The sequence below is a fragment of the Phyllobates terribilis genome, unplaced genomic scaffold, assembly GCF_046119375.1.
Source record: "Phyllobates terribilis strain yellow unplaced genomic scaffold, ASM4611937v1 Scaffold_11__3_contigs__length_659146591, whole genome shotgun sequence".
Classification (NCBI taxonomy): Eukaryota; Metazoa; Chordata; class Amphibia; order Anura; family Dendrobatidae; genus Phyllobates; species Phyllobates terribilis.
Genome location: NW_027362771.1, coordinates 262,687,680 through 262,715,229, shown reverse-complemented (window position 1 = coordinate 262,715,229; position 27,550 = coordinate 262,687,680). Strand labels below are relative to the sequence as shown.

General features: G+C 42.1%; 1 protein-coding gene and 1 long non-coding RNA gene across 2 annotated transcripts in view; one reads left to right on the top strand and one right to left on the bottom strand.

The window, feature by feature from the left end:
• Nucleotides 1-27,550, bottom strand: part of PTPN12 (protein tyrosine phosphatase non-receptor type 12) — a 72,279-nt gene that overhangs the window by 14,143 nt on the left and 30,586 nt on the right. The window contains exons 5-12 of the mRNA XM_073652288.1: nucleotides 25,810-25,848; nucleotides 24,472-24,543; nucleotides 16,325-16,384; nucleotides 7,513-7,655; nucleotides 7,358-7,424; nucleotides 7,197-7,274; nucleotides 3,885-3,980; nucleotides 2,358-2,440 (exon numbers count right to left, since the gene is read on the bottom strand). Coding sequence (XP_073508389.1) covers nucleotides 2,358-2,440; nucleotides 3,885-3,980; nucleotides 7,197-7,274; nucleotides 7,358-7,424; nucleotides 7,513-7,655; nucleotides 16,325-16,384; nucleotides 24,472-24,543; nucleotides 25,810-25,848 — 638 coding nt within the window. The remainder of the gene's footprint in view (nucleotides 1-2,357; nucleotides 2,441-3,884; nucleotides 3,981-7,196; nucleotides 7,275-7,357; nucleotides 7,425-7,512; nucleotides 7,656-16,324; nucleotides 16,385-24,471; nucleotides 24,544-25,809; nucleotides 25,849-27,550) is intronic.
• LOC141166047 (uncharacterized) overlaps nucleotides 1-27,550 on the top strand; it is a 37,972-nt gene that overhangs the window by 9,550 nt on the left and 872 nt on the right. The window lies entirely within an intron of this gene.

Below are 27,550 nucleotides of genomic sequence, written 5' to 3'. Positions count from 1 at the left end.
ATGCTTGGATACAGCACTCTGAACAGCCAGCTTCTTTAGCAATGACCTTTTGTAACTTACCCTCCTTGTGGAGTGTGTCAATGACTGCCTTCTGGACATCTGTCAAGTCCGCAGTCTTCCTCATGATTGTGGAGCCTACTGAAACAGACTAAGGAACCTTTTTAAATGCTTAGGAAGCCTTTGCAGGTGTTTTTTTTTAATTATTTAAAATTTATTGAGATAATGACTTTTGTTTTCATTGGCTGTAAGCCATAATCATCAACATTAACAGAAATAAACACTTGAAATAGATCACTCTGTTTGTAATGACTATATAATATGAGTTTCACTTTTTGAATTGAAGAACTGAAACTTTTGATGATATTCTAATTTTGTGAGAAGCACCTGTACTACACAGATTGGGGCATCGTCAGAGCTGTCTGTAACTACATTATAGCAGTGTCCCACAGCTAGAGAGGTTGTCATTTAACCCGTATACAATAGCACCAGCATTCCTCTAGATATTACCATATAAACAAAAGTTATTTCCATTTGTAAAATCTCATTCCATTAATAAATAACCATCACTCAAGCATAAATGGCATTTGCACACGTGGAGCTGCAACACAAAACTTCAGATCCACTTTTCCGGCAATTTCCCACAAGGCATTAAGATTCTTTCAGTTGCTTCCTAGTAACAGACCACAACTGCTGTTTCACCAGTTAAAGTACAAGCTAACAAAGTGGCCGTTTGTCATCGTTTGCTGCAGGTTAAGCGAAAGGATAAAGGTATTCACATGGGACACAATAGGGTGTAATAACCAAAGCGTTTCTGAAAGACTGACAGAAGCACTGCAAGTACAAATGTAGCTCGGTACAAAGAACTGAATTCAACAAGACTTTGGAAGCTTCTTGGCAAAAGCCCAAAGAAAAACCCTCAAGTCTTAAGAGCGTGGGGTTTAAACATCAAACAGCTTTGGTGCAGAGCCCGTGGAATGCAGCACTTACGCCAGAAATAGACAACACTTCACTTTCTTCCAGGATGTTAAAATAGAAACATTGTGGCATTCATAACAGGAGTGTGACAATACACTGGCACAGTCATGGAATACACAGCCTATTCTACATCAACCGATTCATAGACAACACACTGAAATAAGCTCATACAATATGCAGATCGGTCTCCTATGACTGCTTTGTAAACACACCAATGGTATAAAAAGTGATTATATAACATGCACAGAAAATGTACAGAGAACCAAAAAAGCCTGTTCACATTAAACAGAGCTTGCAATATTAATTTATATATTTCTGACCTCATGAGGGTGCCAAGCCTACCTATAAAGGGTCTGGTCTTGGGAGGATTCAGGCTGTGCAAGCATTTCTGTGCCCCCTTACAGCTTTTTGTTAATGTGTTACATTAGTAGGGGCATAGCCCAGAAGTGTTTGCAATGCAGGAATACTAGTGTTCTCACATTTAAAGCGGTCATCCCATAAACACAATGCCAATCCATATGCCTTAAGAATGGAACCTTAAAGCGGTACGCCGGTAACGAAGTTTTCACCCGTCCGTTTGTACCAGTGGGTGACTTTATTCCTGAATGGAGAGCAGTGTACATGCTCAATCACTGTTAATCTCCTTCTGCAGAAGACTGTCTGGCAGTCATTGGCGGTATCAGCGGATGGACCCCCACCGATCTAGTAGTTATGTGTCCTACAGATAGGTACTAATATCTGCATACTGGAATATAATGAAGTATAAACAGAATAGTTCAACGGCAGGGGCTTCATAGTGGCGCAGCTTTTATGGCGCTTTTCTACATAAGCATTCGTTCTTCAGCCAAATGTTCAGACATTCTTTTTGAATAGTTGTCATTTCCAAAAGGAGATTTTGTAGACACTCTGCTGTAAAACCACATGTGAACTAAGATAGAAATAATGACGATTTCAGAAGTTCATAAAATCTTGATTCTACATTTCAGGCACTTGACTGTCACCTCTAATTGTTTGCTGCTATATTATAGTTTATTTCAGCCCTTCAGCCAGTAAAGTAATATTGTTCTTCCAAGCAGAGCTCGAATGTCACACCACAGCAATTGCCACAAGAACTTAATATGCAAAGCTGAAACCCAAGGTTATGGGAACAGCAAGCACATCACTTCCTATGGAAGTTATTCTAATACTCATCTGCAACTCAATTTAAGCCTAAAAATAGACTTAAAACCGTAAGATTGGGAGATCGTAAAGTAGGTGAGAGGATCCAACACACAAATCCTCAAAAAAAAAAATTTTTATGATTAAAAACTTAGAGAAAAAAAATACACACACACAAACCTATTAGCACAAATTACATAGGATTATCGAACCCATTTACTTACCTGCGGATTCTAGGTGGTTTTGGTGGTGGAGAATCCATTTTATCATTCTCTGAGGAATTTACTGCATTTTCAGAATTTTCATCCTAGAGATATAGAAGTAGTGTACAAATGTTAATAGTCATATTTAAACATTATCTATCTAGTTCTACTCATTACCGTGCATTGATTAGCGAGGTATTTACTGTATATATTTTTCTTCTATTGCGCCATGTCTATAGTCACTATGTAACTGCAGACTCATGACAGTGTGCAGTGATATATAAACATTTATTATGCTTGCTTATATAGCCCCATCACATTCCACAGCACTTTACAGACATTTCCCCCATACTCCAAAAACGTATGGGGTCAAACGCTGCCCACAGGTAGTTGTCTTCTTTCATCTTATCAAAAGAATCCCTTAAATCATAGCAATATAATATAGATTTCTATAGGAAGGTCTCCAAATCCTTTAATACACAGCTTATTATTAAAATCATTTTCTTCTTTCTATTTAATCCCTTAAACGGACATATTTTAGTCACAGATCATGTGACAGGCTCAGGTGCTTCATACAGAGTAGATGTCAGTTCTGAAAGCAGTTTCTTTAGAATAATACTTTGTTATAAAGAGTACAGAATTCCCCCATCCAAGAGCCTCAGAAAAGGGAATTTCCATACTCTGTTGGCTGGCCGGCAGTTGAAAGCAGCTTCTAAAGGAGGTACTGTAGTATTTTTATAAAAAAATCAAACATTTGCAATACCTGGTGGATATATAATAAAAAAAAAAAAAAAAAAAAGATATAATTGTTAATTTAAAAGTAACCTGCCAGGCAATTGATGGATTCTCAAACAATCGGCGTCATTAATCGCAGCCTGGTTGCATGTTTGCAGCCCGGTATATTCTCTGAAACAATCTGTTTCAGACAAAATATACTTTCAAGATCCGCCAGGAGACCAGACTAGTCCAGAACCGCAGTGTTACAGGTGATGGACAAGCATCTCCCTACGAACACGCAGTGGGTAGACCTGACAATATCTTTCATCAGCGCTCGGACTAGCCAGTACGGGTGGAGTTGCTGGATCTTCAAAAGTATATTTTCTCTGCTATGCCGAAGCAGTTCAGAGAATATACCTGCCTGCATTCATGGTTTGGGCAGCATGAAATTTTTGATGGGTTCCCTCTGAAGTTTTTTTTTCTACATATAGCATGATGTTCCTTCTCATGGTTCTCTTCCCACATGCAAAAATAGCATTAAAGGGATTTTCTTGTAGGGAAGGATCTAAAAAAATATAGTAGGCATCAAGTGGGTCCAACAAGTACTGGAAGTGATGATGCCAGATGACTGTTGCGACCAACCATGTTAGATTGATTGCAGCATTTACGTGCCTGACCCATCACTTTGGATACTGTTGAGGTCCACAAGGAGCAGGGAATGCAGATTTCTTTATTTTACTGAAAATTGGCCAAAGGAACCCTTTAAACACGTTTTCATATCCAGTAATAACACTTAACACGGCAATATAGTTCCAGTCCAGTTTTACATACCAAGTCATCCCCAATCTTTGTGGCCTCATTTTCATACACCTCCAGCTGCTTCTGAAAAAGCTGAGCTATGGCACGGTGCACGAGTTCATACTGTTCCTACACAGAAAAAAAAACACGGGAATTGGTAAACCAATAGTCAGCGCAGGATTTCAGAAATGTCTGTAGTCACTATGTGACTGCAGAATCGTAACTGTGAGCAATGATTAATATTAAAAAATGTATTACACTTGCTTCTATCGTATTATTCAGCACTTTACAGATATCATCACTGTCCCCACTGGGGCTCAAAATCTAAATTCCCTATCAGTATGTCTTTGGAGTGTGGGAGGAAACCGGAGAACCCAGAGGAAACCCACACAAACAAGGGGAGAACATACAAACTCCTTGTAGATGTTTTCCTTGGTGGGATTTGACCCCAGGACCACAGCGCTGCAAAACAATAGTGTTAACCACTGAGCCACTGTGCTGCCTCATGCAGTACAGACCAAAAGTTTGGACACACCTTCTCATTTAAAGATTTTTCTGTATTTTCATGACTATGAAAATTGTACATTCACACTGAAGGCATCAAAATTATGAATTAACACATGTGGAATTATATACTTAACAAAAAAGTGTGAAACAACTGAAAATATGTCTTATATTCTAGGTTCTTCAAAGTAGCCACCTTTTGCTTTGATGACTGCTTTGCACACTCTTGCCATTCTCTTGATGAGCTTCAAGAGGTAGTCACAGGAAATGGTCTTCCAACAATCTTGAAGGAGGTACCAGAGATGCTTATCACTTGTTGGCCCTTTTGCCTTCACTCTGCGGTCCAGCTCACCCCAAACCATCTCGATTGGGTTCAGGTCTAGTGACTGTGGAGGCCAGGTCATCTGGCGTAGCACCCCATCACTCTCCTTCTTGGTCAAATAGCCCTTACACAGCCTGGAGGTATGTTTGGGGTCATTGTCCTATTGAAAAATAAATGATGGTCCAACTAAACGCAAACCAGATGGAATAGCATGCCGCTGCAAGATGCTGTGGTAGCCATGCTGGTTCAGTATGCCTTCAATTTTGAATAAATCCCCAACAGTGTCACCAGCAAAGCACCCCCACACCATCACACCTCCTCCTCCATGCTTCACGGTGGGAACCAGGCATGTAGAGTCCATCCGTTCACCTTTTCTGCGTTGCACAAAGACACGGTGCTTGGAACCAAAGATCTCAAATTTGGACTCCTCAGACCAAAGCACAGATTTCCACTGGTCTAATGTCCATTCCTTGTGTTCTTTAGCCCAAACAAGTCTCTTCTGCTTGTTGCCTGTCCTTAGCAGTGGTTTCCTAGCAGCTATTTTACCATGAAGGCCTGCTGCACAAAGTCTCCTCTTAACAGTTGTTGTAGAGATATGTCTGCTGCTAGAACTCTGTGTGGCATTGACCTGGTCTCTAATCTGAGCTGCTGTTAACCTGCGATTTCTGAGGCTGGTGACGCGAATAAACTTATCCTCAGAAGCAGAGGTGACTCTTGGTCTTCCTTTCCTGGGGCGGTCCTCATACGAGCCAGTTTCTTTGTAGCGCTTGATGGTTTTTGCAACTGCACTTGGGGACACTTTCAAAGTTTGCCTAATTTTTCGGACTGACTGACCTTCATTTCTTAAAGTAATGATGGCCACTCGTTTTTCTTTACTTAGCTGCTTTTTTCTTGTCATAATACAAATTCTAACAGTCTATTTAGTAGGACTATCACCTGTGTATCCATCTGACTTTTGCACAACACAACTGATGGTCCCAACCCCATTTATAAGGCAAGAAATCCCACTTATTAAACCTGACAGGGCACACCTGTGAAGTGAAAACCATTTCCGGTGACTACCTCTTGAAGCTCATCAAGAGAACGCCAAGAGTGTGCAAAGCAGTCATCTAAGCAAAAGGTGGCTACTTTGAAGAACCTAGAATATAAGACATATTTTCAGTTGTTTCACACTTTTTTGTTAAGTATATAATTCCACATGTGTTAACTCATAGTTTTGATGCCTTCAGTGTGAATGTACAATTTTCATAGTCATGAAAATACAGAAAAATCTTTAAATGAGAAGGTGTGTCCAAACTTTTGGTATGTACTGTACGTATTGCATAATATTTACACAAATACATAATATACATATACCCCAAATCCAAAAAAGTTGGGACGCTGTGTAACAAAGAAAACAGGAACGCAATGATTTGTAAATAATCAGGATAAGACGACCTAGGACCCTTGATCAGACAAGAATGAAACAAAACTCTGATAAAATTGATCTCTTTATTTCTCAAATGTTTACAGATTGTTGTAAAAAGAATAAAATATGCTACACAATGGTAGACATGTTCCAAGTCTTAAGATGTGTTGCCGCCATCAAATTCTTAATTATGTAATTCTTTTTAAAACCAAATAGAAAATGGTCTAACTTTCATCTTCTGATCTGTGTTCCATGTTCTGTTGTGAATAAAATTTGGCTATAAGATTTCGAAATCACTGCATGCTTGTCTTTTTTTTATCTTTATTTATTGAATATTGAGAGAGATGTAATACAATCACAAGGCACTGAATATGCCAAGATAGCAAAGCAACAAGAGAAAAATTAAATTGAAACTACAAAATTTATTTTAACTATCAAAGAACAGGAAGTAATGTCTTAGCAGTAAAACCATCAGGGTAATCCATGACAGAAGGCTTTCTTGTCTTTACATTTTACACAGCGTCCCAACTTTTTTTTGAAAGTGGGTTTGTGGGTGTGCATAATCAGGACTGTGGAGTCGGTGTCCATTTTGGTGGAGTGGGAGTCGGTATAAAATGGACTAACTCAGACTCTTAAAATATATAATAAATTGGTACAATGCAGTATGTAGTGTAAATATTTTCATAAGAATTTAGGAAAGTGATGAAATGTCCTATAAATGTCTGTTCTGTTCAGGATATAAAGATCTCTGCTTTTAGTTGAGATGAATCTGTGCTGCACTTTATGTAGACGCTCAGTAGTGAGGTAGAGCTGTGGAGTCGGAGTCAGGGAAATTGAGAAGTCGGTGGTTTGGCTTACTGACTCCACAGCCCTGGTGCCCATGAGCAGCACAGGCTCCTACAGAAATCAAAGCTTTTTGGTTTTGTTGTCATAATATGGTTGGATTATGCCATTAACAGTACATTAAGAGCCCATTGCTAAGTATCAAAATAGAACATTGAAGGAATACAAACTGCCAGTGACTTAAAAGCAAATATGCCATCAATTTGTAGAAAAAAATAGTGCATCACCTACAGGTGGTTTCTAATAGTAACTGCTGCAAATTCCGTACCTTGGTTTGGACGGCCGAATGCCGCTGTGTCCTCATATCTTGAATTAAACTAAAAACATTAAACTCTCCAGGTATTTTCTGAAGAAAAAAAGACACTAATGGGTTAAAACCTCCTGCCAACTGGCATCTTCTGAACTGCGGTTTCCATGCTGGCCACTTACCCGAGCCTTCAGCAGGTTCCACGTATAATCTATCGCACAAATGGCTCCTGTCCGTCCACACCCTGCACTAAAGAGAGGAGGACAATACTCTACTTCTAGTCTGTTCATGCCACAATAGTGTTACCATTTCATACAATTCTGCAAAGATTGCATACCTGCAATGAATACATAAAGGAACCTCCTCGTGAACCTGATAATCCCGCATCAAACTAATCATGTCAAGAATAGAATCGAAAGATGATGGCACATCGTGGTCCGGCCAGTTTACATAATGAAACTGAAGAATCCTACGAGTTTCCTGCAAAAAAGATTGGGAAAGGGGAAAAATAAAAAAAAAAAAAAAAAAGTTACCAGAAAAGCAACAGCAGTAGACAGGATAGTGTCCTCTAACCCTGATTTACATGCACTACATGGCGCTTTGTTGCAATGCAAAACCAGCCACGTGTGCACATGGCTTAAGATTTATTTCTATCCAGAACCGCTGCATAAAAGTGACCAAGTCTCCATCTGAAAATGGGAGCTCCTCATTCTTAGCAATGCTGGGAGTCCTCCACCTAGTAAATAGGGTCCATCACTTGATGAAAACCTGATTTAACTGAAACTTTCTGCAAGATGAGCAACATTAATCTATAATATTATTACAGGTGTTAATTAAAAGCAAGAAATACCAAGAGTAATTTCAAACACCAAGAACATTACATAGTAGAAAAAAGCAATTAACATCTTAAAATCTCCTTGGAATACTAGTTTGTCTCGGCCAAAACCATTATAAAGCTACTATAAGTTCTTGCATACACAGGAGTGTCAGATTTTGAACGCATCTTTAGAAAATAAATGTCCATTTCTGGATTTTGCCATTTAGTATTAAATGCAGTTCTCTTGCGGACCCTTAAGAGCATGTAATGTTCCAAAAAGTGCGCAGAGGCTTATTCCCATAATCATGCTGCAAGATGTTAGAATAGAAAGCTGGAACACACAGTGACATGTAATAGTTTCCTCACCCCTGGTCAAAATTACTGGTATTGTGAACTGTTAAGCAAGTTGAAGATGACCTGATCTCTAAAAGGCCTAAAGTTAAAGATGACACATTTCCTTTGTATTTTAGGTCCCCAAAACATATATTGTAATTTTTTACATTTTAAAAATGACAAAAAGGAAAATGGGCAGATGCAAAAGTTTGGGCACCCTGCATGGTTAGTACGTAGTGACACCCCCCATTTTTTTTTACAACTATCACAGCTTGCAAATGCTTTTTGTAGCCAGCCAAGAGTCTTTGAATGCTTATTTGGGGGATTTTTATCCATTCTTCATTGGAAAATTCTTTCAGTTCTGTGTTTCAGTTCTATGTTTGCATCAATAATTTGTTGAAATTTCATTGAATCCATTCTTCCCTCTAGCCGTGAAATGTTCTTTGTACCACTGGCGGAAACACAACCCCCAAAGCATGATTGATCCACCCCCATACTTAATGGTGCTCAAAACCACATTCAATAAGTTTATTAACCCTTCAGGTGATTCACAGGAATTTTTGGAAAGTGGAAGAAAAAAAAAAATGAACATTTAACCTTTCACAAAAATGTTACTTTAGGCCCCAATTTTTTTATTTTTGCAAGGGTAAAAGGAAATAATGGACCCCAAAATTTGTTGTGCAAATTCTCCTGAGCATGCCAATATCCCATATGTGGGGGAAAACCACTGTTTGGACGCACTGCAGGGTTCGTAAGGGAAGGAGCGCCATTAGACTTTTTGAATGTAAAATTTGCTTGAATAATTAGCGGACGCCATGTAGAGTTTGGAGAGCTGCTGATGTGCCTAAACAGTGGAAACCCCCCACAAGTGGCACCATTTTGGAATCTAGACCCCACAGGAAACTTATCTAGATGTGTGGTCAGCACCTTGAACGCCCCCAGGTGCTTCACAGAAATTTATAACATTGAGCTGTAAAAATAAAATTTTCACATTTTTCCACAAAAGTTATCTTTTAGCCCCAATTTTTTTTAATTTTCACAACTGTAAAAGGAGAAAATGGACCCCAAAAACTGTTGCGCAATTTCTCCTGAGTACGCCGATACCCCCATATGTGGGGAAAATACACTGTTTTTGAACGCAAAATTGGTTGGAATTGAGAGCAGACATGTCGCGTTTGGAGAGCCCCTGATGCGCCTAAATAGTGGAAACCCCCCACAAGTGACCCCATTTTGGAAACTAGCCCCTCTCAAGGATTTTATCATGGGGTATAGTGAATATTTTAAACCCAAAGGTACGACACAGAAATTGATAACATTAAGTCATCATATTGAATAAGTTGTCATTAGTCTTAAGTGCAAGTGCTCGCTATTTGAGTTTGCATCGGGTACTCAGGTATGCACCATGTATCGCGGATGCTCAAGTGACATGCTCGAGTCCCCACCCCGCATGTTTCATGGCTGTTAGACATCCAAAAAAAAAAAAACATCCGGGGATCGCTCGTGCATGGCAGGCAATCCCCGCCAGGTCTTTTTGGCGGTGAAGCATATGGGGCGGAGACTCGAGCATGTCACTCGAGCACCCGCGATACTTGGTGCATACCCGAGCACCTGATGCAAACTCAAGTAGCGAGCACTTGCACTCAACACTAGTCACCATATCGTTTTTTTTTTTACTTTTGAAAAAAACCCAACCCTAGCCCAACCCTAATAATAGAGTTTATTTTTTACGCCTTTCCTCGTGCCGTATAAGTGATTAGACGACTTTATTCTTCGGGTCGGTGCGATTATAGTGATACCAGATTCATATCGGGTTTTTATGATTGACAGCTGTCACACACTAAAGGACACTTTTTTTTTGCAAAGACTAGTTTTTGCATCGCCATATTTTGAGAGCTATAATTTTTCCAAATTTCGGCCGACTCATGTGATTGCCAGTTTTTTGTGGTACAAGTTGACGTTTTTATTGGTACCATTTTCAGGCACGTGACATCTTTTGATCGCTTTCTATTCCAATTTTTGGGAGGCAGAATAAACAAAAAACAACAATACAGGAATAGATTTTTTTGGTTTTTTTTTTTTTATGCCGTTCCGCGTGTGGTAAAATTGATAAGGCAGCTTTATTCTTCGGGTTAGTACGTTTACAGTGGTACCACATTTATATAGTTATGTTTTGGCGCTTTTACACAACAAAAACTATTTTATAGAAAAAAGAATATTTTTGCATCGCTTTATTCTGAGAGCTATAACTTTTTTATTTTTCGGATGATGGAGCTGTATGGCGGCTTGTTTTTTGCGGGACAAGATGACGTTTCAGTGGGCCTATTTTTATTTACATTCGTCATTTTGATCGCATTTTATTCCATTTTTTTGTTGGGCGGTATGATAAAGCATTGTTTTTTTGCTTCGCTTTTATTTTAATTTTTTTGCCGTGTTCACTAAAGGGGTTAACTAGTGGGACAGTTTTATAGGTCAGATCATTCCAGATGTGGAGATAACAAATGTGGTAACTTTTATTGTTTTGTTTCAGAATACTATTTATTGATGGGTACATTATAATTTCTTTTTTGGGGATTATTTTTTTCTTTTTTTTTTAAATATTTTTACAAAAAATATTTTATTTTTTTCACCTTCTGATTCTTTAACTTTTACATGTTGTCCCACTATGGGACTTTCACTTTTTGCAGGCTGATCGCCTGTATAGCATAGAGATGCAGCACCATCCCTGTGCTGTACAGCCTGTCAGCGCTGCACAGGCAGAAGATACTGTGATCGTGAACTGCGCACGATCAAAGTATCTTCCTGCTGTCTGGTGACCCGTTTATCGTTATGACAACATCCTGGTCATCATGACAACCACGGGGCCTCGGCCACAGACAGCTCGGGACGCCGGTGAGGAGGTAAGTAATGGTGCTTACCTCCTCTTGCCACGGGAATGCTGCGATCGACTTCGATCGCAGAATTTCGGGGGTTAATGAGCTGGGAGCAGTGCGGAACCGCCCACAGCACATAGCACCGGGTGTCAGCTGTGACAGTCAGTTGACATCCGGCGGCGATTCTGCCCGCACAGCCTGTGTGCGGGCGGAATTGCCGATGCGTACTAATACGTATCTGGTCCATAAGGCCCAGGGCACAGATACGTATTAGTACGTATCATGTCAGAAAGCGGTTACTGTGTGAAACCTTGGTCAAAGTTATCTGAGCACACAAGTGTCCAAAGGTGCCCAAACTTTTGCATTGGCCCAATGTGAAAAATGACATATATTTAGGTTTGTTTTTTTTTTTTTTTTAACTAAATCACAAAGGAAATGTGTCATTTTTAACTTTAGGCCTTTTAGAGATCATTTCATCTTCAACTTGCCCAACTGTTCACAACAGTCATTTTGACCAGGGGTGCACAAACTTTTACATGCCACTGTACATCTCAGCCTGTGGCTATCGTAGCACGAGTCCCTTCAGGGAATGAGGATGAAAAAAAAAAAAAAAAAAGTTTGTCAAATCTAAAAATTCATATAGAAAATTTCCTGAATCCTGGTGGGTTTCCTGTGGGTTGTTCATTATCTTTATCTTAACAGATGTTTTGAGGACATGATTTTGTGGCACTTACTTTTATATAGTCATGACAGGTTCTTCTCAGTAAGAATGGTAGATGATGGAGGGACATGAGAGCAGACCTGTCCATCACTCGCCTCCAATTAAACACTGCCTGTAGGAAAGCAGTTTTTCACTTGGAGGAGTCTAGTCACACACTCCTCCACCAGCAGACATTTTTTTTTTGATGAGACCTATACAGTCTGCGAGAAAAGCTGGACTAACAAGTGCAGGAGAAGAACCTGTAATACTTATATATTACCAAAATACCTTGATGAAATAATTGCCACACAAAAATACTACTTGTATGATAAAAAAAAAAAAAAAGAAAAAAAGAAGACGACTGAATATGTAGGGTGCTTATCTGTCATGTTTGAAGATAGCAAAATAAAAAATTTAAAAAAGATGGCTCATAACCCAGCACATCTATAGAACTATAATTAGGGAAAGACGAGGATAAAAATAATATACATTCTTTATCATATTAACAAATTCCAAAGCCATTTCTCCCATAAAGAGCATTTCACAAACAATTGCCCATATGGGAGAGCCATTGGGTATTGTGTTTTACATCATTTGTTGGTCACCAAGCATAAAATGTAAGAATTCCCTTAATCACAAATACATGGTGTGGGAATGATAACGGTACGACCTTAAGTTAAGTTAAACGGTGGCAGTCGTGAGGACCTGTGCTTCTGGACTTCTGATATAATTACAGTCAGATGGACCATTTACTCCGGAGCTTTGTAAGGAGCTGGTGATGTTACAAAGCTGGCAGCGAGGCAGGTCTACATCTACCGTATGTTCGGCACTTAATAGGATTTTGTCATACGTCAAATCAAGGCTATTTTAATCATTGTGTTTCCCTGATCGCAGTTCTGTGGGTTTGCTGGGTTAGGACTTGTCTTGTTTTTTCTATGTTGTATACTTCTAAATTAGTAAGACACAATCACGTCCCCTGTACATTGTTCAGATAAAGTGGACAACCCCTTTAATGGTCGGTACTACTTTACCATGCATTACTAGGGCTAATCACAGACATCACTTCCTGCAGTTGTTTTTTCCCAATATATAATGTGGCCAATAACATTAAATAACAATACCGAAAACAAAACAATTGTGCCAGGACAATATTTTTAACATGATTAAAAGATAATTTTATTAGGTATAGATATAAAAACACATAAAAATTCCAAAAACTTACAGATACACAGACAGCCTGGTGGGCGAGTAACCTAGTTATATTGTGGGAACCTTAATAGTTTTAAGATGCAATGTTGTAAGGTGACAAAGCGGATCTGTATAATACATATTTAGTGTAAGAAAATATCTCCAGTATTTTATAGTAAATATATAGTAAATCCCACAAACATAGATATAATAGTAGATCACATTACCAAGTACATCAAATGCAGAGAGTCATTATTTACAGAGATGCAGATACCCAAATATATCAATTGCAGAGTACATAGAAAGCAAAATATAATCGTTAGTAAAAATACTCACCCACCAGGCACCCGACGCACGTTTCACAGTTGCAGGTCTCTTATTCATGGTCTGTATTTTAAAATTGTTGGGCCACTAGCTCACCAGTCACCCCTGATGAAGCAACTGTGAAACGTGCGTCGGGTGCCTGGTGGGTGAGTATCTTTACTAACGATTATATTTTGCTTTCTATGTACTCTGCAATTGATATATTTGGGTATCTGCATCTCTAAGTAATGGCTCTCTGCATTTGATGCACTTAGTAATGCGATGTTTGTGGGATCTACAGTCATATGAAAAAGTTTGGGCACCCCTATTAATCTTAAGCTTAATGTTTTATAAAAATTGGTGTTTTTGCAACAGCTATTTCAGTTTGATATATGTAATAACTGTTGGATACAGTAATGTTTCTGCCTTGAAATGAGGTTTATTGTACTAACAGAAAATGTGCAATCTGCATTCAAACAAAATTTGACAGGTGCATAAGTATGGGCACCTCACCAGAAAAGTGACATTAATATTTAGTAGATCCTCCTTTTGCAAAAATAACAGCCTCTAGTCGCTTCCTGTAGCTTTTAATGAGTTCCTGGATCCTGGATGAAGGTATTTTTGACCATTCCTCTTTACAAAACAATTCCAGTTCAGTTAAGTTTGATGGTCGCCGAGCATGGACAGCCTCTTCAAATGATCCCACAGATGTTCAATGATATTCAGGTCTGGGGACTGGGATGGCCATTCCAGAACATTGTAATTGTTCCTCTGCATGAATGCCTGAGTAGATTTGGAGCGGTGTTTTGGATCATTGTCTTGCTGAAAGATCCATCCACTGCGTAACTTCAACTTTATCACTGATTCTTGAACACTATTGCCAAGAATCTGCTGATACTGAGTGGAATCCATGCGTCCCTCAACTTTAACAAGATTCCCAGTGCCGGCATTGACCACACAGCCCCAAAGCATGATGGAACCTCCACCAAATTTTACTGTGGGTAGCAAGTGTTTTTCTTGGAATGCTGTGTTTTTTTGCCACCATGCATAACGCCTTTTTGTATGACCAAACAACTCAATCTTGGTTTCATCAGTCCACAGGACCTTCTTCCAAAAAGAAATAGGCTTCTTCAAATGTGCTTTTGCATACCTCAGCCGACTCTGTTTGTGCGTACTTGCAGAAACGGCTTCTTTCGCATCACTCTCCCATACAGCTTCTCCTTGTGCAAAGTGCGTTGTATAGTTGACAGATGCACAGTGACACCATCTGCAGCAAGTTGATGCTGCAGCTCTCTGGAGGTGGTCTGAGGATTGTCCTTGACTGATCTCACCATTCTTCTTCTCTGCCTTTCTGATGTTTTTCTTGTCCTGACACTTCTGGCCTTAACAAGAACTGTCCCTATGTTCTTCCATTTCCTTACTATGTTCCTCACAGTGGAAACTGACAGGTTAAATCTCTGAGACAGCTTTTTGTATCCTTCCCCTGAACAACTATGTTGAATAATCTTTGTTTTCAGATCATTTGACAGTTGTTTTGAGGAGCCCATGATGCCACTCTTCAGAGGAGATTCAAACAGGAGAACAACTTGCAAGTGGCCACTTTAAGTAGCTTTTCTCATGATTGCATACACCTGGCTATAAAGTTCAAAGCTCAATGAGGTTACAAAACCAAAAAAAGTGCTTTAGTAAGTCAGTAAAAAGTAGGCAGGAGTATTTAAAACAAGAAAATGATAAGGGTGCCCATACTTTTGCACAGGTCAAATTTTGTTTGAATGCAGATTGCACATTTTCTGTTAGTACAATAAACCTCCTTTCAAGGCAGAAACATTACTGTGTCCAACAGTTATTACATATATCAAACTGAAATAGCTGTTGCAAAAACACCAATTTTTATAAAACATTAAGCTTAAGATTAATAGGGGTGCCCAAACTTTTTCATATGACTGTATATCTTTTTGATGATTATTAGTGTAATCTCATGGTGATGGGATGTCTTGCTACATTGGAGATCAAATCTTATACTAAATATGTTATATTATACACGTACGCTTTGTCACCTTACAATATTGCATCTTAAAACAATCAAGGTTCCCACAAAATAAATAGGTTACTCACCCCCCCCCCCCCCAGGTTCTGTGTGTGTGGTTTTAGGTTTTTGGAATTTTTATATCTATACCTAATAAAATTAGCTTTTAATCAGGTTACAAATATTTTCCTGGCACAATTCTTTTGTTTTCGGTATTGCTATGGCCGCTAGTGCTTTGTGGGACACGTTACCTTTACCTGGACTTACAAGTCTTTGATGTCAATAACATTACAGAGCCTGCAGGACATCCCATGACGCTACTGCTGTAAGCTCCTGTATTTGGTGCTGGTACCAGATAAAGCAGCAGCACGGATTCTCTTCTCTTGCACCCACATTAGCTAAGCCACTTCTGCTTATAAAGGGTAAAAAATAAAATTGATGGTGGGAGCTACTTTGTTTTTTTCTGCTGCATTTGTAAATATGGCCATCTATTACTTTTCTGTCCATTCTGGTCAGGTAAATGCAGGTGTGATGCCTCCACAATGATGCCTGATAGAAATATGCTATTAGATTTTAGAGAAATAGTATCAAAGATAATTAAAAAGAAGCCACTCCAGTCTTTATAACAGACGATCTGCTGCAGTGACTCTGCTACACAATGCCAAAAAAACGGGACTAGGGCTTCTTATTAACACACCATCAAATTAGGACAGCTTAGCCATCAGTATCAGCCACAGACTTACCTGCAAGGACAGTCCATAAGGCCTAAATGTTTTACCAAGTTCATGCAAAGATGATTCCTTAGTGAAATAACCCCTTAAGTGATCTGTAATGCATCATACAGGTCACAACCATCTTAAAGAAAATGAAGATAGTGATTGTTAGCGGGATATTCTACATGACAAGACTTACATTCTGGAACTCCACTGTAAGCGTTCTAACAAAGTAATCTTTTCTGGACTGTTCCTCCTCCTACAGAAAAAAAAGGCAGAATATACCAGTCATTCATATTGAACTCCTATTAATCACATCCATAGCAAGAGATAATCAAAAACATTTGCTTCACCCTAATCCAGCGATCACAGCAGTAGTCCTTGCCTGCCGGACCAAGACCCTACAAACCTGGAGTCTGGAATCCATGGCACCTGATGATCAGTAGGTCCAGTGTGGCGTCACCGTTTTCGGTGGGCCTACTAATCAGAAGAGGCACTGAGGATACCAGTAAGTAGGAGGTTTGCAGATCTATGGTCTGGCCGCCAAAGACTACAGAAACAGATGTTGGGGCCAGATGATGTGAATTTTTTGATCAGCTTTAAATGATCTATCAATTGCAAATATGAACTGTTAATTTCCATGAAGAAAAAAAAAAACCACATACATACACACGCAAACATAAAATAGTGCGGCAGCGTTACATTTAGGCCACGGCCTCACCATCAGTATTTGGTCAGTATTTATTCTCAGGAGTGGGAGACAAAACCAGGAGAGGAACAATCAGAGAAAAGGTAGAATAGAAACAAGTCACCAATAGTGTTGAGCGATACCTTCCGATATCAGGAAATATCGTATCGGATTGGATCGGGCCGATACCCAAAAAGTATCGGATATCGCCGATTCCGATACCGGAAACCAATGCAAGTCAATGGGACACAAATATCGGAATGAAAATAAACCCTTTCTTTCCTTGTAGGTTAATTCTACATGAAGTAAAACAACTAAGAATAATGTAGAATGACATGAAAAGCCGGCAATTCATCAGCGGCATTCACCGGTACCCGACAATTTACAACAGAAAGAATAGAGCTTCACACATAGATTAGGTAGATAGAAACATGTCAGTCACATATATAAGAAGTACAGTGACAGTGTTGCTTACTGTACTTGTCATTTAGTGTAAAGGATTTATTTTAAAAAATATTAGTGTTTTCGTGCACCGTCTCTTTAAAAAAGCCGGCCGGCAATTCAGCAGCGGTACCCGACAATTTATAACAGACAGAATAGAGCTTCACACATAGATTAGATAGATAGAAACATGTCAGTCACATATATATGAAGTACAGTGACAGTGTTGCTTACTGTACTTGTCATTTAGTGTAAAGGATTTATTTAAAAAATTATAGTGTTTTCATGCACCGTCTCTTTAAAAAAGCCGGCCGGCAATTCAGCATCTGTACCCGACAATTTAGAATAGAAAGAATAGAGAATCACACATAGATTAGATAGATAGAAACATGTCAGTCACATATATATGAAGTACAGTGACAGTGTTGATTACTGTACTTGTCATTTACTGTTAAAATAAAGGATTTATTTAAAAAAAAAATTGGCGTGGGGTTCCCCTTAATTTTAGGCTCTAGCGGAGGTTAAGCAGACAGCTGGGGCAGATGTTTGAAGCCTGGGAAGGGGGTAATATCCACGGAGCTTCCCAGGCTACTAATATCAGCCCCCAGCTGAATACCTAGCTTTTATTAGCTATTAAAATGGGGGACCCCCCCAAAAAAATAACGTGGGGTCCCCCCTAATTTAATAGCTAGCAAAGGCTAGGCAGACAGCTGGGGGCTGATTTTAATAGCCCAGGAAGGGTGCCATGAATATTGGCCCCCTCCCAGGCTAGAAACACCAGCCGTCAGCCGCCCCAGAAATGGCGCATCCATAGGATGCGCCAATTCTGGCACTTAGCCTCGCTCTTCCCACTGCCCTGTAGCGGTGGCAGTGGGGTAATAGGGCTGGGGTTGATGTCAGCTTATAATGCCAGCTGACATCAAGCCCAGGTTAGTAATGGAGAGGCGTCTATAAGACACCCCCATTACTAACCCCATAGTCAAAGTTAAAAGAAAACACAAACACCCAGAAAAAAGTCCTTTAATTGAAATAAAGACACAATCCTTTATTGTTCTAAATTAAACCATACTTACCGTCACGCCCATTCCAGCTGAAGCCAACGATCTCCTGCAATAAAAGAAAAATAATAAAGCAACCTCATCCTTACCTTTCCATGGTTCCCACGACAGCTTCAGCTCTGCTACATCGAGATGACAGGCTGGACCGCAGCAGAACGCTGCCATCCAGCCTGTCATCCCGCAGACACTGAGAAGCGCAGGCATGCTTGCGCTCCTCAGTGTCTCTCTGTGACGTCATCCAGATGAGCCGAGTTCATGTCCAATGAACTCAGCTCACCTCATGCACGTCACTGACAGCGTGGGAAAATTCTCACGCTGAAGCGCTGAGTGCAGGAGAATTTTCCCACGCTGTCAGTGACGTGCATGAGGTAAGCTCATGTCCAATGAACTCAGCTCACCTCATGCACGTCACTGACAGCGTGGGAAAATTCTCACACTGAAGTGCTGAGTGCAGGAGAATTTTCCCACGCTGTCAATGACGTACATGAGGTGAGCTCATGTCCAATGAACTCGGCGCACCTCATGCACTTCACTGACAGCGTGGGAAAATTCTCACGCTGAAGTGCTGAGTGCAGGAGAATTTTCCCACGCTGTCAGTGACGTGCATGAGGTGAGCTGAGTTCATTGGACATGACCTCGGCTCATCTTTATGCCGTCACAGCCAGACACTGAGGAGTGGAAGCATGCCTGCGCTTCTCAGTGTCTGCGGGATGACAGGCTGAATGGCAGCGTTCTGCTGCGGTCCAGCCTGTCATCTCGATGTAGCAGAGCTGGAGCTGTCGTGGGAACCATGGAAAGGTAAGGATGAGGTTGCTTTATTATTTTACTTTTATTGCAGGAGATCGTTGGCTTCAGCTGGAATGGGCGTGATTGTATGTATGGTTTAATTTAGAACAATAAAGAATTGTGTGTTTATTTCAATTAAAGGACTTTATTCTGGGTGTTGTGTTTTTTTAAATACTTTACTAGAAATTCATGGTGGTCATGTCTAATATTGGCGTGACCCCATGAATTTCGGGCTTAGGGCCAGCTGATAATGCCAAGCTGGCCTTAACCCCTTTATTACCCAGTGAGCCACCGCACCAGGGCCCTGGATGAGTTGGGTACAGCGCCAGAAGATGGCGCTTCTATGAACGCGCCATTTTCTGGGGCGGCTGCGGACTGCAATTTGCAGCGGGGGTGGCCCAGAAAGCTTGGGTCTCCCTGCGCTGCGGATTCCAGCCCCCAGCTGCCTAGTTGTACCTGGCTGGGCACAAAAATAGGGCGAAGCCCCACGCATTTTTTTTTTTAATTATTTCATGAAATTCATGAAATAATTAAGAAAAAAAGGGCTTCCCTATATTGTTGTGTCCAACCAGGTACAAATAGGCAGCTGGTGGTTGGGGCAGCCCGTTCCTGCCTGCTGTACCTGGCTGGACACAAATATAGTGCGAAGCCCCACGTCAATTTTTTTAAAATCATTTCAGGAAATTCATGAAATAATTAAAAAAAATTGATGTGGGGCTTAGCCCTATATTTGTGTCCAGTCAGGTACAGCAGGCAGGAACGGGCTGCCCCCAACCACCAGCTGCCTATTTGTACCTAGCCGGACACAACAATATAGGGAAGCCCTTTTTTTCTTAATTATTCCATGAATTTCATGAATTTAAAAAAAAAATACGTGGAGCTTCGCCCTATTTTTGTGTCCAGCCAGGTACAACTAGGCAGCTGGGGGCTGGAATCTGCAGCGCAGGGAGGCCCAAGTTTTCTGGGCCACCCCCGCTGCAAATTGCAGTCCGCAGCCGCCCCGGAAAATGGCGCGTTCATAGAAGCGCCATCTTCTGGCGCTGTACCCAACTCATCCAGGGCCCTGGTGCGGTGGCTCACTGGGTAATAAAGGGGTTAAGGCCAGCTTGGCATTATCAGCTGGCCCTAAGCCCGAAATTCATGGGGTCACGCCAATATTAGACATGACCACCATGAATTTCTAGTAAAGTATTTAAAAAAAACACAAACACCCAGAAAAAAGTCCTTTAATTGAAATAAACACACAATTCTTTATTGTTCTAAATTAAACCATACCTACCATCACGCCCATTCCAGCTGAAGCCAACGATCTCCTGAAATAAAAGAAAAATAATAAACCAACATCATCCTTACCTTTCCATGGTTCCCACGACAGCTTCAGCTCTGCTACATCGAGATGACAGGCTGGACCGCAGCAGAACGCTGCCATCCAGCCTATCATCCCGCAGACACTGAGAAGCGCAGGCATGCTTGCGCTCCTCAGTGTCTGGCTGTGACGGCATCCAGATGAGCCGAGGTCATGTCCAATGAACTCAGCTCACCTCATGCACGTCACTGACAGCGTGAGAAAATTCTCCTGCGCATGCGGTGAGCGTGAGAGACTCGGCTTATCGGGATGCCGTCACAGCCTGACACTGAGGAGCGCAAGCATGCCTGCGCTTCTCAGTGTCTGCGGGATGACAGGCTGGATGGCAACTTTCTGCTGCGATCCAGGCTGTCATCTCGATGAAGCAGAGCTGAAGCTGTCGTGGGAGCCATGGAAAGGTAAGGATGATGTTGCTTTATTATTTTTCTTTTATTGCAGGAGATCGTTGGCTTCAGCTGGAATGGGCGTGATGGTAAGTATGGTTTAATTTAGAACAATAAAGAATTGTGTCTTTATTTCAATTAAAGGACTTTTTTCTGGGTGTTTGTGTTTTTTTTAAATACTTTACTAGAAATTCATGGCGGTCATGTCTAATATTGGCGTGACCCCATGAATTTCGGGCTTAGGGCCAGCTGATAATGCCAAGCTGGCCTTAACCCCTTTATTACCCAGTGAGCCACCGCACCAGGGCCCTGGATGAGTTGGGTACAGCGCCAGAAGATGGCGCTTCTATGAACGCGCCATTTTCCGGGGCGGCTGCGGACTGCAATTTGCAGCGGGTGGGGCCCAGAAAGCTTGGGCCTCCCTGCGCTGCGGATTCCAGCCCCCAGCTGCCTTGTTGTACCTGGCTGGACACAAAAATAGGGCGAAGCCCCACGCATTTTTTTTTTTTAATTATTTCATGAAATTCATGGAATAATTAAGAAAAAAAGGGCTTCCCTATATTGTTGTGTCCGGCTAGGTACAAATAGGCAGCTGGTGGTTGGGGGCAGCCCGTTCCTGCCTGCTGTACCTGGCTGGACACAAATATAGAGCGAAGCCCCACGTCAATTTTTTTTTAATTATTTCATGAATTTCCTGAAATAATTAAAAAAAATTGACGTGGGGCTTTGCACTATATTTGTGTCCAGCCAGGTACAGCAGGCAGGAACGGGCTGCCCCCAACCACCAGCTGCCTATTTGTACCTAGCCGGACACAACAATATAGGGAAGCCCTTTTTTTCTTAATTATTCCATGAATTTCATGAAATAATGAAAAAAAAAAAAAACGTGGAGCTTCTCCCTATTTTTGTGTCCAGCCAGGTACAACTAGGCAGCTGGGGGCTGGAATCCGCAGCGCAGGGAGGCCCAAGCTTTCTGCCCCCCCCCCCCCCCGCTGAAAATTGCAGTCCGCAGCCGCCCCGGAAAATGGCGCGTTCATAGAAGCTGGATGCTGTACCTGGCTGGCATACAAAAATATGGCGAAGCCCACGTCAAAAGTTTTGGGAAAAATTAATTAAAAAATAAATAATAATTTAGGGACTGCATCTTTATTAACTCCTCAAATGTCATTTAGTGTTAAAATAAAGGATTTATTTAAAAAAAAAATGGCGTGGGATCCCCCATAATTTTAGTCTCTAGCGGAGGTTAAGCAGACGGCTGGGGCAGATGTTTGAAGCCTGGGAAGGGGGTAAAACCCACGGAGCTTCCCAGGCTACTAATATCAGCCCCCAGCTGAATACCTAGCCTTTACTAGCTATTAAAATGGGGGACCCCCCCAAAAAAAATGACGTGGGGTCCCCCCTATTTTAATAGCTAGCAAAGGCTAGGCAGACAGCTGGGGGCTGATATTAATAGCCCAGGAAGGGTGCCATGAATAATGGCCCCCTCCCAGGCTAGAAACACCAGCCGTCAGCCGCCCCAGAAATGGCGCATCCGTAGGATGCGCCAATTCTGGCACTTAGCCTCGCTCTTCCACGCTGCCCTGGTGCGGTGGCAGGGGGTAATAGTGGTGGGGTTCATGTCAGCGCCAGCTGCCATGAAGCCCAGGTTAGTAATGATGGGCGTCTATAAGACACCCCCATTACTAACCTACAAAGTGTTAAAAAGAAAAAACACACTACACCCAGAAAAAAATAATTTATTTGAAATAAAACACACCATTTTATTTAATTCTTAGTTCACTAAAAATAATAGTTACCTGTCCACGTTCCTGTGCTGATCTCCCATGCACAGCTGTCACATCTGGAGATGGTGACAGCTGTGCATGGCTGCTGTAAGCTCACACTGCCGGGAACACGTCCGCTCCCGGCAGCGGGAGCCACTGACTGAGGTCACCGGAGTGCATTCAGGCAGCGCAGCTCCGGAGACCTCCTTTACGGCAGTGCTGTACCGTGGGAATTTCTCACGATACAGCAGGGCCGTAAAGCAGCTAACCGGAGCAGCGCTGCCTGAACTCCGGTGAACCCGCTTATGCAATGACGGGGCTGCTTTACGGCCCCGTCATTCTAGCGGCGGCAGCGGTTCAGAGCGGTCACATTCTATGTGGCTGCTCTGAACTGGAGATCTTCGTGGGACACTCGTGGACTACTCCGGAGGGGTAAGGATAAGGTTGTGGTTTATTATTTTATATTTTATTACAGGAGATCGATGGCTTCGGGGAATTAGGTGTCTAGGTGAGTATAGGTGTAGTTTTTTATTTTTTACTTTATTTTAGGTGGCGATCGGCGGGGACAGGTAATGTATGAACTAATTTATTGTAGGTAACCACTGGCCACCAATGACATGTATTTAACATTTATTGGGGCACAGTAGGGCAATTTAAATAGCAGGATCAGACTGATGGGAACTACTGCTCCCATCGAGCTGATCCTGCTGGCACGAGTGGACGGGGGACAGACATAGGCCGATGGGAGTAGTAGTGTCACATCGGCCTATGTCTGCCTGCACGCACAGACACCCGCACAGACACCCGCACAAACATCGCACAGACACCCCGCACACAGACACCCCGCACACAGACACCCCGCACACAGACACCCCGCACACAGACACCCCGCACACAGACACCCCGCACACAGACACCCCGCACACAGACACCCCGCACACAGACACCCCGCACACAGACACCCCGCACACAGACACCCCGCACACAGACACCCCGCACACAGACACCCCGCACACAGACACCCCGCACACACACTAATCATGACCGGTCTGATGGTCTGTGAGGTGTGGCTGACCTGTGCGGTCGTGGGAAAGTTCATGTGAGTTCATGCAGTCAAGCATGAACTCACATGAACCCTCTGAGGGCACCGCGGCTACTTCAAATGAACAGCTGATCGGCATCACCTGATACCTCAGCTGTTCATTTGAAATAACCGGCGGGAAAGCGCAGCACAGAACGGGAAAGCCGGCGGTGAAGTCTTTTCACTGCCGGCTTCCCCGCCCGGGTCCTTCGCTCCTTGGTGCTGCGCTCCCTGCCCGGTCCTAACTTACGATCGGGATGGGAGGTGGCGAGGGGAGCGGAGGATCGGGGTGGGAGGCTGTGGGGAAGCAGTATGGGGCTGTGTGATTGTTTAAAAGCCGGCGGCTTTTTACCGCGCGCCGGCTTTTAAACAATCAGGAGAATTCTCCCCCGCTGGGATGGCATTCTGATGACAGGCTGGATCGCGCTGCCATCCAGCTTGTCATCCTTCACAGACACTGCAGAGCGCAGGCATTATGGGAACTTCCGATTCCGGTATTCGATATTGTAAAAGTATCGGAATTAAGTATCGGAATTCCGATACTGCGAATATCGGCCGATACCCGATATTACAGTATCGGAATGCTCAACACTAGTCACCAATTCTACATTTATCACCCACTCCTGGTTTTGGCTCCCACTCGTGAGAAAAAATACTGACCGAATACTGACCAAATACTGATAGTGGGGCCGTGGCCTTACACAATAGCTCTACATACAGGTAGTGCTGAACGCGTGACACTACACATAAAATACAACCTCCTCATGAAAGTATACTTACACAAGAAATATGAAATGTTCCAAACGTTAAAGCTTGTTCTCCAAAATTTGGATAATAGCGTTCACATTTTTTCTGTTAAATTACAAAAAAAAAAAGGAAAATAATGGTTAATAATACAGTATTCTAGCTGCCAATTAGCAAGTAACCATTTCCTTTAAGGACAATATTAATATCTCACAAGTATAGAAATCAGAGTCACCGGGGTATTCGGTCACAAAATGTAGAAATGACACGCAAGAGAATTACATTGCCTAATATAATATTGAAATCAATCCCTTTAAGAGCAGGAGCCTTCCAGTAATTACTATGATGGGATGCAGAGAATTCCATTTTCCTCACCATTTCCCTGAAATAGCTAATGGCAGAATACACACTACCCTGGTGCGCTGATGGACAGAGCAACACCAATAAACGGCAGCACGCATTTTACTTGAGATCCCTGTGGGGAAATCCGAGACTACTCACACCCCAGATAGGTATTTATTGTATTGCTCCCACTTGTAGGTTGGGACTGTATTGCACTGCAAAGAAGTGAAATCTCAGCAACTTTAAAAAGACAAGTACTCAAAACAAAAAAGATTTGGCTAAAATATGTTAGACTGATATGAGTCCAGTGCTCCATCTGCCCAATGACAGATAGGCTGCTGTGTAAACAGGTACAGAAGGAAGACATCATACATCATTGAGGGCGGGGTAGGAACGCTGCCTCATGTATCTAGGGAATTCTTGGTGCCATTGTGGCTTATGTTAGAGCAAACCTGTCCCCATTCTGTGAGTTGCTGATGATTTTTATTTTTATTAGCCACTTGTAGCTTCATTTTTCCTCCAGAGTATTATGAAGATCACTAGGAAATAATTTTTATTTACTGTATATAATTAAAAAAAAAAAAAAAAAAGTCTGTGTAGCCCTAGTCTAAAGTTTGTTCTCAACGTACAGGTCTCAAGTGCTCTACGAACAGGATACTGGTATAGGAGATGCATTCATCAAGCTCCGATATCTCATTAACGAGACATTGACAAGACTTCACATTATGCTGTCACATGCTACACGACAGTAATTTCCTTCGCGTGTCCACAACAGGAGGAACTGCGAAGAGACATTTACTCGCTTCCTCTTCCTTGTCCGATTTACTTTGTGCAAAAAGCTGAAGATCTCACAATAATAAAGAGAAAAGTATAATAAAAGATCATTCATCATAAATGGCCTATATCCCAAGCAGGCTTTTAGCAGGTCCTATATTGTAGATGGTCAGAAGTAGTTAAAGGAAATCCTGCATTACTCAAACCTCAAAGGAAGTGCAGATTCATGCAAGTTCACGATGTCTCCACAATACATACCCTTCCCATCTCAAATTCACGACAAGCCATTACAATGATCTGGAAATGGAGGATAAAGAGTCACATTAGTTTATTTAAAAAACATATTATAAATAAAATAGACATACATATATATACATACATACATACATATACACACACCTCAAAAAAAATAAAGGGAACACTTAAACAACAGAATATAACTCCAAGTAAGTCAGACTTCTGTGAAAACAAACTGTCCACTTAGGAAGCAACACTGATTGACAATCAATTTCACATGCTGTTGTGCAAATGGAATAGACAATAGATGGAAATTATTGGCAATCATCAAGACACACTCAAAGGAGTGGTTCTGCATGTGAGGACCACAGACCACATCTCAGTACCAATGCTTTCTGGCTAATGTTTTGGTCACTTTTGAATGTTGGTTGTGCTTTCACACTCGTGGTAGCATGAGACGGACTCTACAACCCACAGAAGTTGCTCAGGTAGTGCAGCTCTTCCAGGATGGCACATCAATGTGAGCTGTGGCAAGAAGGTTTGCTGTGTCCATCAGCGTAGTGTCCAGAGGCTGGAGGCGCTACCAGGAGACAGGCCAGTACACCAGGAGACGTGGAGGGGGCCGTAGGAGGGCAACAACCCAGTAGCAGGACCGCTACCTCTGCCTTTGTGCAAGGAGGAACAGGAGGAGCACTGCCAGAGCCCTGCAAAATGACTTCCAGCAGGCCACAAATATGCATGTGTCTGCACCAACAGTTAGAAACCGACTATGAGGGTGGTATGAGGGTCCGACATCCACAGATGGGGGTTGTGCTCAGCCCAACACCGTGCAGGACGCTTTGCATTTGCCACAGAACACCAGGATTGGCAAAGTCGCCACTGGCGCCCTGTGCTCTTCACAGATGAAAGCAGGTTCACACTGAGCACATGTGACAGCCGTGACAGAGTCTGGAGACGCCGTGGAGAGCGATCTGCTGCCTGCAACATCCTTCAGCATGACCGGTTTGGCAGTGGGTCAGTAATGGTGTGGGGTGGCATTTCTTTGGAGGGCTGCACAGCCCTTCATGTGCTCGCCAGAGGTAGACTAACTGCCATTAGGTACCGAGATGTGATCCTCAGACCCTTTGTGAGACCATATGCTGGTGCGGTTGGCCCTGGGTTCCTCCTAATGCAGGACAATGCCAGACCTCATGTGGCTGGAGTGTGTCAGCAGTTCCTGCAAGATGAAGGCATTGAAGCTATGGACTGGCCCGCCCGTTCCCAGGACCTGAAGCCAATTGAGCACATCTGGGACATCATGTCTCGCTCCATCCACCAACGTCACATTGCACCATAGACTGTCCAGGAGTTGGGTATGCTTTAGTCCAGGTCTGGGAGGAGATCCCACAGGAGACCATCCACAACCTCATCAGGAGCATGCCCAGGCGTTGTAGGGAGGCCATACAGGCACGTAGAGGCCACACACAATACTGAGCCTCATTTTGACTTGCTTTAAGGACATTTCATCAAAGTTGGATCAGCCTGTAGTGTGTTTTTCCACTTTCATTTTGGGGGTGACTCCAAATCCAGGCCTCCATTGGTTAATAAATTTCATTTCCATTGATGATTTTTGTGTGATTTTGTTGTCAGCATATTCAACTTTGTACAGAACAAAGTATTCAATGAGAATATTTCATTCATTCAGATCTTCCTGGTATCACCTGTACTCTTGTGTGCAGTGAATTTCTCCTGCCTATTCTATGGGTAAGTCATCAATATCATT